The 12,601-nt window shown below is 39.9% G+C and overlaps 1 protein-coding gene across 1 annotated transcript in view; it reads left to right on the top strand.

Moving 5' to 3' along the window:
* The first annotated feature begins 290 nt into the window (after positions 1-290).
* OSGIN2 (oxidative stress induced growth inhibitor family member 2) overlaps positions 291-12,601 on the top strand; it is a 29,455-nt gene continuing 17,144 nt past the window's right edge. The window contains exons 1-2 of the mRNA XM_055546715.1: positions 291-478; positions 11,180-11,334. Of these exons, the coding sequence (XP_055402690.1) occupies positions 435-478; positions 11,180-11,334 (199 nt within the window). The 5' untranslated portion in view covers positions 291-434. The remainder of the gene's footprint in view (positions 479-11,179; positions 11,335-12,601) is intronic.

Below are 12,601 nucleotides of genomic sequence, written 5' to 3'. Positions count from 1 at the left end.
AGGCCGGCCGCGGTGCCCGGGCCTCGGCGGAGCCCCAGCCGCCCCAGCGCCTCGTCAGGCCCGGCCCCCGGCCGGCCCCGGGCGCGGTTGCGCCAATCGCGGGCCTCGGCCGCCGCCGCACCTGCGAGGAGGAGCACGCCGGCCTCCGCCGCCGTCGCCGCGCGCCCGCCCCCGCGGCCCGCCCCCAACAGCGGCGCACGGAGACCTCGGCCACCCGCGGCCCGGAGCGGAAGCGGCTGCCCTGAGGCGGGCCCCGGGCCGCCGCCGCCGCCGCCTCAGAGCCCGGCCGCCGCCGCCGCGCCGCAGCTTCCGGCGGCCGCGACCACGGCGAAGCGCGGGGCGCCCCGAGGACCCCCGCGACCCGGCGGGTGCCCCGACCGGGCCACCCCGCCGCGGGAGGCGGTCGCGCTCGGGCGCCCGGGGCGCCGCCACCGATGCCCGTGTGGTGCTGCCGCTGCTCCCTGGCCGCTCATTTCAGGTGACTTCCCGGGCGGGGGCGGGTGGGCTGCGCCGGGCCGGGCCGCGCGCGCGGGGACTCGGGGACGACTCTGAGGGGGATGCCGAGGCCGCCCCGCTCGGCCGCGGTTCCCGCCTCGGCTCCTCGGGCCCGTCTGGCGTCCGCTCCTCCTCGCCCTGGGCCGTGCGGGTGACGGCGCGGCCCCGAGCCTCTGCGAACCGAGACTTAACGAGAGAGCGAAGTTTCAGTGAAGGCTTCTGAGGTACCCCCGCCCCGACATCTTAAACATTTTTTTTTTTTTTTTACTGTAAAAACATTCTGATAACCTAAGTTCCTGGGCTGAAGGGAGGCAGGGACTTATGTTTAAAATGTGATGCTCTAGGTATACAAATAGGTTTCTGACTTTTAAGATGTTAGCCCTTGTTAAGTCACGTATATTATAGAAATTTAACACCCACATCTTAAACTTTTTTTTTTCTGTTAAAAAAAAGAAAAAAAAACCTCTGATAACCTAAGTTACTGGGTTGAAGGGAGGCAGGGAGTTAATGTTTAAAATGTGATGCTCTAGGTACAAATAGGTTTCTGACTTTTAAGATGTTAGTCCATGTAAGTCAGGCATATCGTAGAAATTTGAAACATGTGAAAAGATTCTTGACCTACATTATGGGGACCGTTTTTAGGGTTGATACAGATGATACGTTTTAAAATGAAAGTGAATGCACGAGGTCTAGCCCAATTGGCTAACGTCTCGTTCAGTTATAGAAAGACCTAAAACAACTGGAAACTAGTTTTAACCTTGTCCTAAAGACAAGTTAAACTTAACGAAGACTTTCATAAAATGCTTTGCTTTATGTATACACAAATGTGCTAGGATGATGATAAGCAAAACTTCATTTGTAAAATATGAGATTATGATCGAGTTAATTGGGGTGCATATATAGACTTTAGATGGATCATGAACTTGAATGTATAGAATGGTACCAGGCATTTTCACTCAACTTTAACCAAAATCTATGTTCTTCAATTGTGAACATAAGCAATAAGCCACAGTAGAATTTGTGACTTGGTCATCAGTAGAAATCACAGATGTTTTCATGCCACACTGGTTGTTGCAGATACCTAGAAATACTGTTTATTTCTTCAAGATTACAGTAGTTATTTTGCGTCACTGTACTGGTTATTTAATATAGTGTAGGAGTACATAAAGACATATTCCAAGTTTACTTTTTAGTTTCCTTGTAAATCCTATTATATGTTTAATAATAATATTCAAAGAAGAGGTCCAGAGGCTTCACCAAATTGCAAAAGTTGGGTTTAGGCACAGAGAAAACTCAGAATTCCTGTTGTAATAGCTCAGTAATCCAGATTCGCCCGCCGTCTCAGTGAGTTTTGTACGAGTCTCTAAATTCTGGATATTAGAAATTATTTTATGTAATAAACTGCTGAATTTTAAATGCTAGGCAGATTTGTTACCTACCTGACAGTGATTTGAGAGTATCAGGTACCCTTTGGAGAATTCTAGAAAACAAGTTCTCCTAGTGAAAACTTGTTAGACTGAAGCCCTTGAGAAAATAATATGCCCTTTAGAAGGTACTGTCCAAAAACCTTTTGGCACCTTTTAATACAGTTGAATTCTAAGGACATGGCATGGGATTCATGGCCATTCAACTAACTCTAGGTAGTGGATATCATATGCTTACCTCTTTGTACAGAAATTTGGAGGAGGAGATGAAAACAAGGTATTTGCTGTAGTTTGATCTTGAGAGAGAAAAGAAAACAAGCCTGCTAGCAAAAGGATAAAAATTGTGGTTGATAAACCATATTTTCATTGCATAAACAGCTCTTATATAAAATTTTTAACAGAAAATATTTAATATTTAAAACATTTCCTTAGGAAAAGGTTTATAATTTACTAATATTATTTTTTGCGGGGAGCAATTTCATTAGGAATGCATTTTAAAACCAATTGTAATAATGTCTACATTTTGGATCTTGTCTTTTATCTGAAAGGATAAGGACTGTGAGAAAGTTGTCTCCTAACTTTCGGAGGAAGAAAACTTCCCATAGTTACTGTTCCGGAAGATAAAGAGTAGCTTCATTTGTGACTTTAGAACATTCTTTTGGGCTTCCCTAGTGGTTCAGATGGTAAAGATTCTGCCTGCAATGTAGGAGACGCTGGGTTCGATCCCTGATTGGGAAAGATCCCCTAGAAAAAGGAGTGGCTGCCCACTCTAGTATTTTTGCCTGGAGAATTCCCTGAACAGAGGAGCTTGGTGAGCTACAGTCTGTGGGGCTGCAAAGAGTTGGACACAACGGAGGGACTAACAGGAGAAGGCAATGGCACCCGACTCCAGTACTCTTGCCTGGAAAATCCCATGGACGGAAGAGCCTGGAAGGCTGCAGTCCATGGGGTCGCTGAGGGTCAGACACAACTGAGCGACTTCACTTTCACTTTTCACTTTCACGCATTGGAGAAGGAAATGGCAACCCACTCCAGTGTTCTTGCCTGGAGAATCCCAGGGACGGGGGAGCCTAGTGGGCTGCCATCTATGGGGTCGCACAGAGTCGGACACGACTGAAGTGACTTAGCAGAGGGACTAACACTTAGCAGTTTTTCTTATAGTAGTATCAATTTGGTAACAATCTAAGCTTATGCTTCCAAAGATTAAACTCAGGTAGTAAAACGTTTCATTTTAGTTTGAATGATCATTTAGAAGAGTATTGCTGGATGTGAGAAGTCTTTTGTTCTGTTCAGCCCAGTTCAGTCGCTCAGTCGTGTCAGACTCTTTGCGACCCCATGAATCGCAGCACGCCAGGCCTCCCTGTCGATCACCAACTCCCAGAGTTCACTCAAACTCATGTCTATTGAGTCAGTGATGCCATCCAGCCATCTCATCCTCTGTTGTCCCCTTCTCCTCCTGCCCCCAGTCCCTCCCAGCATCAGAGTCTTTTCCAGTGAGTCAGCTCTTCGCATGAGGTGGCCAAAGTACTGGAGTTTCAGCTTCAGCATCATTCCTTCCAAAGAAATCCCAGGGCTGATCTCTTTCAGAATGGACTGGTTGGATCTCCTTGCAGTCCAAGGGACTCTCACGAGTCTTCTCCAACACCACAGTTCAAAACCATCAATTCTTCGGTGCTCAGCCTTCTTCACAGTCCAACTCTCACATCCATACATGACCACAGGAAAAACCATAGCCTTGACTAGACGGATCTTTGTTGGCAAAGTAATGTCTCTGCTTTTCAATATGCTGTCTAGGTTGGTCATAACTTCCTTCCAAGGAGTAAGTGTCTTTTAATTTCATGGCTGCAGTCACCATCTGCAGTGATTTTGGAGCGCCCAAAAATAAAGTCTGACACTGTTTCCACTGTTTCCCTGTCTATTTCCCATGAAGTGGTGGCACCGGATGCCATGATCTTCATTTTCTGAATGTTGAGCTTTAAGCCGACTTTTTTACTCTCCACTTTCACTTTCATCAAGAGGCTCTTTAGTTCCTCTTCACTTTCTGCCATAAGGGTGGTGTCATTTGCATATCTGAGGTTATTGATATTTCTCCCGGCAATCTTGATTCCAGCTTGTGTTTCTTCCAGTCCAGCGTTTCTCATGATGTACTCTGCGTATACGTTACCTGTGCCATCCTTTTAATTTGTTTTGAGACTTTGGATCATAATGTTTCAAAGACAAAACATGGAAGGCATGTAAAATCATCTTAAATTTCAAATAGTTGTCTAACTTGATGCCTAACAATAGGGTAACTTTTTGCATATGGATAAAGTGCTGTTCTTTACTGTTTCCTAAAATTTAATTATATTTTCTAATTTATTGCCCCGAATAAAGGAAAAGTAGATATTTTTATTACTCAAAATAAGTATTTGTTTTAAACAGAACAAACATTCAGCAAGTTGGATATCTAAAGTGGAAATTTTCACTGTTCTTAGACCATGATATGGTATGCATATACTGTAAAATATGTTCAGAAATACTAAATTTATAATTTAGATTCTGAATTTTTTACAAAGAATACTTACTAATAGGCCTTTGTTTCACTGCTGCTTTATGTAAATTCAGTGAACCCTATTTTCATTTCATCTCTTGATTCAGTTTTTCATGCCTGTGTTAAACCAGTATTTATCAAGTACCATGAAAGTTTATTACAAATAGTTTATACCAGTATTATGGATTAGGTACACAAAGGTTAAACTTATGACCAATGGTAGAAAATCAGAACAAATCACCTGTACTCAGTGGAGAATTAAGAGAAGTTAAGACTTTGGCTGCACATACTCTACTTGAGTCTTGGGAGAGGCTAGTATCAAATTGCTTGAGGCCCACACACAGACACACACATAAAACCTGCTAGACCTAATAAATGAATTCAGTGATATTACAGAATCCAAGATCAACATACAATAATCTGTTATATTTCTATATACTAACAGTGAACAATCTGACAGTGAAATTAACAAAACAATCCAGTTTATACTAGCATCAAAGAGATTGAAGTATTTGGGAATTAGCAGAAGAAATGTGAAACTTGTACACTGAAAGTTAGAAAACATCCCTGAAAAGAATGAAAGGCTTAAATAAATGATAAGGAATCCCATGTTCAGGCGTTGAAAAGCTTAGTGTTCTTAAGATGGCAATATTCCTTGAATTTCTATACAAATTCAATGTAATCCTATAAAAATCCTAGCTATCTTTTTTTTTTTCTTCCTGGAAATTGATGGAAAGACTTTAAAGCTCACATGGAATTGCAGGGAACCCAGAATAGCCAAGACATTCTTGAGAAATGAACAAAGTTGAAGGATTCACACTTCCTAATTTCACAAGTTACTACAAAGAAACAATAATCAAGATAGTATGATGCACGCATAAAGGTAAACGTAGATCAGTAGAATAGAACTGAGAGTCAAGAAATAATTCCCTTCACTTGTGTTAAATTGACTTCTGTGGGATCCCAAGACAAATGGAAATAAGTGTTTTCAACAAATAGTGCCACAAATGAATATCACAAACAGAACAATGAAATGGACTGCTGCCTCATACCATGTAAAAAAAACTAACTTAAAATAGATGAAAGACATAAATTTAAAAACCAAAACTATAAAGCTCATAGAAGAGAACAGATTTGTGATTTTAGATTAGGGAGAGCTTTCTTAGATATGACACCAAAAGTACAGCAACAACAAAAAAATAGACTTCATCAAAAATTAAAACATGTGATTCAGAAGACAATATAAAGAAAGTGAAAAGACAACCCGTGAAATGGGAGAAAATATTTACAAATCATATGTCCAGGATATATAAACAGTATTGAAAACTCAACAGTAAAAACAACAGCCCAGTTGGACAGTGGGCAACTAATTTGAATTACTCTCTGAAGAGGAAATACAAATGGCCAATATGCACATGAAAAGATGCTTAACATTAGTAGTCATTGAGAACTGCAGTGAGATGCTACTTTACAGCTGCTAAGGTAGCTAAAATACAAAACACAAAAAATCACATGCTGGTGAGGATGTGGAGACGTTGGAACCTGCATATCACTGGTGGGACTTGGGAAACACTTTGCCCATTCTTCAAGATGTTAAACATAGGGGCCAGCCATTGTGTGCACTTCTAAGAACATACCTGAGAGAAATTACATACGTTCATATAAAGGTTTATACACAAGTGTTCATAGAATATTTGTAATAGCTAAAAAGTGAAGATCATCCAGATACTCATCAGCTCATGAATGAATAAACAAAATATGTTGTATCCAGACAGTGGAATACTATTTAGGCCTAGAAAGGAATGAAGTACCAATACGTCCAAAACGTGGGTGAACCTTACGGTCATGCTAAGTGGAAGAACTCAGATGTCAAAGGCCACATAGTGGATGAGGGGTTCCATTTATTTGAAATTTCTGGCGTAGGCACGTGCAGTAAGACAGTAGATTAGTGGCTGCCAGTGGCTGCGGGGAGGGAAGAGTGAGGACAGAGCGCTAATGAGTGCAGTGTCTGCTTCTGGGATGGTAAAATTTCTCTGGAGTTACTGGTAATGATTGCAAAACCTTGTGACTATACTTAGAACCCTGAATTGTACACTTTAAAAGAGTGAATTTTGGACTTTCCTGGTGGTCCTTTGATTAAGAACGTGCATTTACTACAGAGGGCACAAGTTTGAACCCTGTTAGGGAACTACGATCCACATGCTGTATGACTTGGCAAAAAAATAAAAGGGTGAAATTTGTGATGTTTGTGAATTATGTCTCATTTAAGGTCTTAAAAAAAAAGTATTTCCAAGTTCCCTCTATTTCAGTTCAGTTCAGTTGCTCAGTTGTGTCTGACTCTTTGCAACCCCATGGACTGCAGCAAACCAAACTAACCTGTCCTTCACTATCTCCTGGAGTTTGTTCAAATTCACGTCCATTGAGTTGATGATGTCATCCAACCATCTCATCCTTTTTCACCTCCTTTCCCCCTGCCCTCAATCTTGCCCAGCATCAAGGGTCTTTCAGTGAGTCAGCTCTTGACATCAGATGGCCAAAGTATTGGAATTTCAGCTTTAGCATCAGTCCATCCAATGAATATTCAGGGTTCATTTCCTTTAGATTGATTGGTTTGATCTTCCTGCTTGATCCCCTTGATCAGGGGACTCTCAAAAGTCTTCTCCAGCACAGTTCAAAAGCATCAGTTCTTTGGTGCTCAGCCTTCTTTATGGTCCAACTTTTACATCTGTACATGACTACTGGAAAAACCACAGCTTTGATTATACAGACCTTTGTGGGCAAAATGATGTTTCTGCTTTTTAACATGCTGTCTAGGTTTGTTACAGCCTTTTTTCCAAGTAGCAAACGTCTTTGAATTTCATGGCTGCAGTCACCATCCGCAGTGATCTTGGAACATACGAAAATAAATTCTGTCAGTGTTTCCATTTTTTCCTCATCTATTTGCCATGAAATGGTGAGACCAGGTGCCCTGATCTTCATTTTTTGAATGTTGAGTTTTAAGCCAGCTTTTTCACTCTCCTCTTTCACCTTCATCAAGATGCTCTTAAGTTTCTCTTCAATTCTGCCATTGTGGTGATATCATCTGCATATTTGAAGTTATTGATATTTCTCCTGGCACTCCTCATTCCAGCTTGTGATTCATCCAGCCCAGCATTTCACAAGATGTACTCTGCATGTAAGTTAAATAAGCAGGATGACAATAGACAGCCTTGAAGTACTCCTTTCCCTATTTTGAACTAGTTTGTTGTTCCATGTCCAGTTCTAACTGTTGCTTCTTGACCTGCATACAGATTTCTCAGGAGGCAGGTAAGGTGGTTTGGTGTTCCCATTTCCATAAAAATGTTCCAGTTTGTTGTGATCCACAGTCAAAGGTTTTAGCACAACGAAACAGAAGTAGGTGTTCTGAAATTCACTTGCTTTTTCTATGATCCATTGGTTGTTGGCAATTTGATCTCTGGTTCCTCTCCCTTTTCTAAATCCAGCCTGTACATCTGAAAGTTCTCGGTTCACATACTGTTGAAGCCTAACTTGAAGGATTTTGAGCATTACCTTTCTAATGTGAAATGAGTGCAGTTGTGCAGTAGTTTGAACATTCTTTGGCATTGTCCTTCTTTGCGATTGGAATGAAAACTGACCTTTACCAATCCTGTGGCCACTGCTGAATTTTCCAAGTTTGCTGACGTTTTGAGTGCGGCACTTTAACAGCATCATCTTTTAGGATTTTAAATAACTCAGCAGGATTTCCATCACCTCCACTAGCTTTGTTTGTAGTAATGCTTCCTAAAGCCCAGTTGACTTCCCACTCCAGGATGTCTGGCTCAGGTGAGTGACTACACTATCGTGCTTGTCGTGTTCACTAAGACCTTTTTTGTTTAGTTCTTCTGTGTATTCCTGCCACCTCTTCTTAATATCTTCTGCTTCTGTTAGGTCCCTTCCATTTCTGTCCTTTATTGAGCCCATCTTTGCATGAAATGTTCCCTTGTTATCCCTAATTTTCTTGAAGAGATCTCTAGTCTTTCCCATTCTATTGTTTTCCTCTATTTCTTTGCATTGTTCCCTTAAGAAGGCTTTCTTATCTCTGTTTTTCTTTGAAACTCTGCATTCAGATTGGTATATCTTTTCTTTGATCCCCCAAACTGTATGTAATTATTTTATATTGTTAATCATGTTCCCATTTTGTTTTGCAACTCTTTTATTTTTTGTCTCCCTATGGGTTGTGAAAGCTGATTAGTATCTTTTACTATTGTGATTATGTAACTGTTACTTAATAACATTGTATCATGATTCATCAACAGAAAGTTCTATATCATCAAACCTACCATTTAATGGAAAAACCTGTAATCACTTTTTAAAATCCAAATGCATATCAGAATTATCTTGAAATTTTTTGAAAAATACAAATGCTCAGATATTGCTGTTTTTCTCCAAAGCCCCAGATATGTTTCTGATAAGTAGCTTTGTTTAAAAATTACTGGACTATATGATGATCTTTTACTTTTATCTAGTTTGCTTCACTTCTTGTATTTCATTCAGTTCTTCCACGATTTCATTTAGTTTGTTTTCCAGTTTTGCCATTCCATCTTTTTTTTTGTAATGTTCTTTCTCAAACCTTTATCAAGCATAGTAGAAAATCTTTTAAATAGTATGTAATATATATTTAAAAAAAAAACATGAATTTTTGCCTAACTGAAAAATTTATGACATTTTGATTCCACTTGTTTGACTTAGTGTGAATAGAATGCTAGTTCTAATTTTAAAGAAATAGATATGCAAAAAGCCCCAAAGGTTAACTATATAGCACAGGGAACTATAGTGAATATCTTGTAACAACCTATAATAGAAAATAATCTCAAAAATAATTTATGTGTAAATGTAAACTGAATGACTGCACCAGAAACATTGTAAGTCAAGAATACTTCAATAAAATATATATATTAAGAAAAAAGAGGCATCCAAAGGAAGCTGAGGAATCTGTCCTTGACACACATTTAGGAAAAGTATGAGGGACAAGCCCAAGTATAATTCACTCATGTTGAGTTCAGTCGTCAAGCAAGAAGTTGTCAAACAGAAGGCAAGACAGCTAGTACATCTGGATCTGATCAATGGTAAGAGATGAAATGATCTGAAAGGGATAGTTGATCTTAAGTTGTTTCTTCCAGGGGCAGCCTTGCAGTGTGAGGAGTAGCCATATTAAATGAAATCTGTTCTGACCAAAATGGGCCAATGTATTGATAGGGAAGTCCAATTATTGGGGGAAGGAAAGCTGTTAGTGTATCCTGGGGAACTCTGCCCTTTCCCAGGGTAGTTTGGGGAATTGGACGGTTATAGGAAGGAGAAATTATTGCTCTCTGCCTAATTCTTTCCATTTGTCTTCCTTCCCTAGGATCAGTGAGTCTTGTGAAATAACTGATTGATAATTGTCATTTTGGGGAATAATTGTCATTTGGGGAATAGCAATAACCATACTTACCCACTAGTAAGTACTCAGGTTAACTTTCAGATAATTGGCCTGTTTCTAACTCAGGAATTCGTTTTGAAGTAATCTCGTATAATGCAGAAAATTAACTGTGCTCAGAGGATGCTCCATTTAACTGCATGAACGTGTCAGAATGCCAAAACTAGTTTCTCAGGAGGCAGTTGGGAAAGAAGGTAGATTGGAAATCAACATTAAGATCTTTGCACTTTTCAGTATCTCTGAGAATAAGATGTATAAACCTTATTGTTTAGCCAAAACGCACAATTTGTAATATTGTAAAAGTTCAGTAACTTTTCCTTATAATATTGTATGTAGCTATCTTGTTCCACATGAAAAGTGGAAGTGTTGTTCAGTTGTGTCCAACTCTTTGTGACCCCTTGGATTATAGCCCGCCGGGCTCCTCTGTCCATGGAATTATCCAGACAAGAATCCTAGAGTGGATTGCCATTCATTTTTCCAGGGTATTTTCCCAACCCAGGGATCAAACCTGGGTCTCCTGCATTGAAGGTAGATTCTTTTCTGTCTGAGCTACCAGGAAAGCCTACGTATATATATACTGCCTCTAATGCACACACCTTTTTATTAATGAGGAAGAAAAAAAAATGAAGGAGACACTTTCCATTCCTAGGAGATCTCAGATAATTGTAAAAATGCCTAATACAGTCCTGTGTCTTTGGTCATTAAAAATAGCTTCTTATTTAAAACTTGCCTTCAAGTCATTAAAGAGACAGCAGCTAAAGTCAGCCCTGCGTATCCACAGGTTCTACATCCATGGGTTCAACCAACTGCAGATGGGAAATATTTGAGAAAGAAAAAGTTCATGAAGCAAAATTTGAATTTGCTGCATGAAGACAACTGCATACATAGCATTTATATTGTATTAGGTGATACAGTTAATTTAGAGACAGTTTAGATTCTGTGGGTGGGTGTAGGTAGGTTATATGCAAATAATATGCCATTTTATAAAAGGGACTTAAGGATCCATGGATTTTGATTTTTGGGGGTTGGGGGCAGGGTTCTAGAACCAACTCCCATTGGATAGCAAGGGACCACTGTATTTAGGATTTCTGAGAAAGTGGTGTACATTGACATGTAGCTAATTTGAGAGCATTAATCAAAAGGATTTCCTTTTCTCCTTTTATGGAACTGTTGAATATTTTGTGGCCTAAATAAAAAGTGAATGAGACAGATTTTTATAAAGGCTAAATTGACTATATATCTGTTGTTTTTTGTTCCATGTTTTTCTTTTAAAAGAAACTACAGTGACACTGAAACTGAAGGAGAGATTTTTAATTCATTAGTGCAATATTTTGGTGATAATTTGGGGCAAAAAGTTAAAGCTATGCCATTAGTTGAAGAAACTTCTTTACTTGAAGATTCATCAGTGACTTTGCCTGTGGTAGTAATAGGTAAGTTTTATTGCCTTTTATCTCTTAAAATTACAGTTATGATCCTTACTACTTTTATAAATGTACGGTTATATGTAGCACAAATCCATAGGATTGTATTGAAAAGTATTCTTAGGTTGCCTGATAACCAATAACCAAGTCTTTGGAAAGAGGAATTGGTTTATCTGACATTAGATTCTGTATTAGAGTGAAACGTTTTTTCATTGAAGGGCTGAGATTGCTCTATTATTTTAAAACATCGGTAGTCTATCAGTTATGTTACTTATATGACAGTGTCATGGTCACGATGATAATCAGTGTTATTAGAACCCTGTACAGAGGAATCCTATGTACATTATTGAATTGTGCCTTAGAATCCTATAGCACACTGATAGTGTAAAGTATGGACAGACAGGGAAACTCAGTAGTTGAGAAACATGTGTAAATTGGTAGTCAGTACTCGTTAGAACATTATAGTACTCTACAGTTATGTTTATAATATTTTAACCACCTATTACTATTATATATCCATCCACCTCAATAGATAGGTATATAAGATATTAAAAATTAAGCTATTAATAAAACCTGATTACTTCAGAATTATATAATTTTATGGTTTTGTTTTATTGCCTGTATTTAATTACCTGTTATGTATTGGGTTCGCCAAAAAGTTGAATCAGATTTTTCCAGAAGATGAGGCAAAAAAACCTGAACAAGATTTTTGGCAAACCCAGTATGTATGTTGTATGTTTAGTCACTCAGTCGTCTGTAACTCTTTGCAACCCCATGGACTATAGCGCACCAGGCTCCTCTGTCCATGGGATTCTCCAGGCAAGAAGACTGGAGTGGGTTGCCATTTCCTTCTCCAGGGGCTCTTTCTGACCCAAAAATCAAACCCATGTCTCCTGCATTGCAGGCAGATTCTTTACCTGCTGAGCCATTGGAGACACTCATTAATGTGGACAAGTACTCCAGTGGGAAGCCAAGCCAAAGGAAGGAATTACGGACGTAATGAACCTTGATGGCATACAGCTTCCTTAGTTTCTTTGATGGCCTGTTTCAAAGTTAATGCAGAGGAAACTTCTGCCCTCTGTCTGGCATTTGGACATCTCTCCCTAGGAGACAAAATAAATGAAGGAAAGAGGGGAGGCAAGGGAGTTCTGTACTAGGTTCTCCTGTAAGGGAGCCGATAGAGCATCTGCAGCAGTCCTGTGCCGGAAACCAAACCTCGTGCTCCACTTCCTATGCATGTCCACCTGGTTTTCTATTCTGGATGTCTTGCAGTAGG

The sequence above is a fragment of the Bubalus kerabau genome, chromosome 14, assembly GCF_029407905.1.
Source record: "Bubalus kerabau isolate K-KA32 ecotype Philippines breed swamp buffalo chromosome 14, PCC_UOA_SB_1v2, whole genome shotgun sequence".
In the NCBI taxonomy this organism is placed as follows: domain Eukaryota; kingdom Metazoa; phylum Chordata; class Mammalia; order Artiodactyla; family Bovidae; genus Bubalus; species Bubalus kerabau.
The sequence above is the reverse complement of the archived record's forward strand: the minus strand, read 5'-3'. Positions and strand labels throughout refer to the sequence as shown.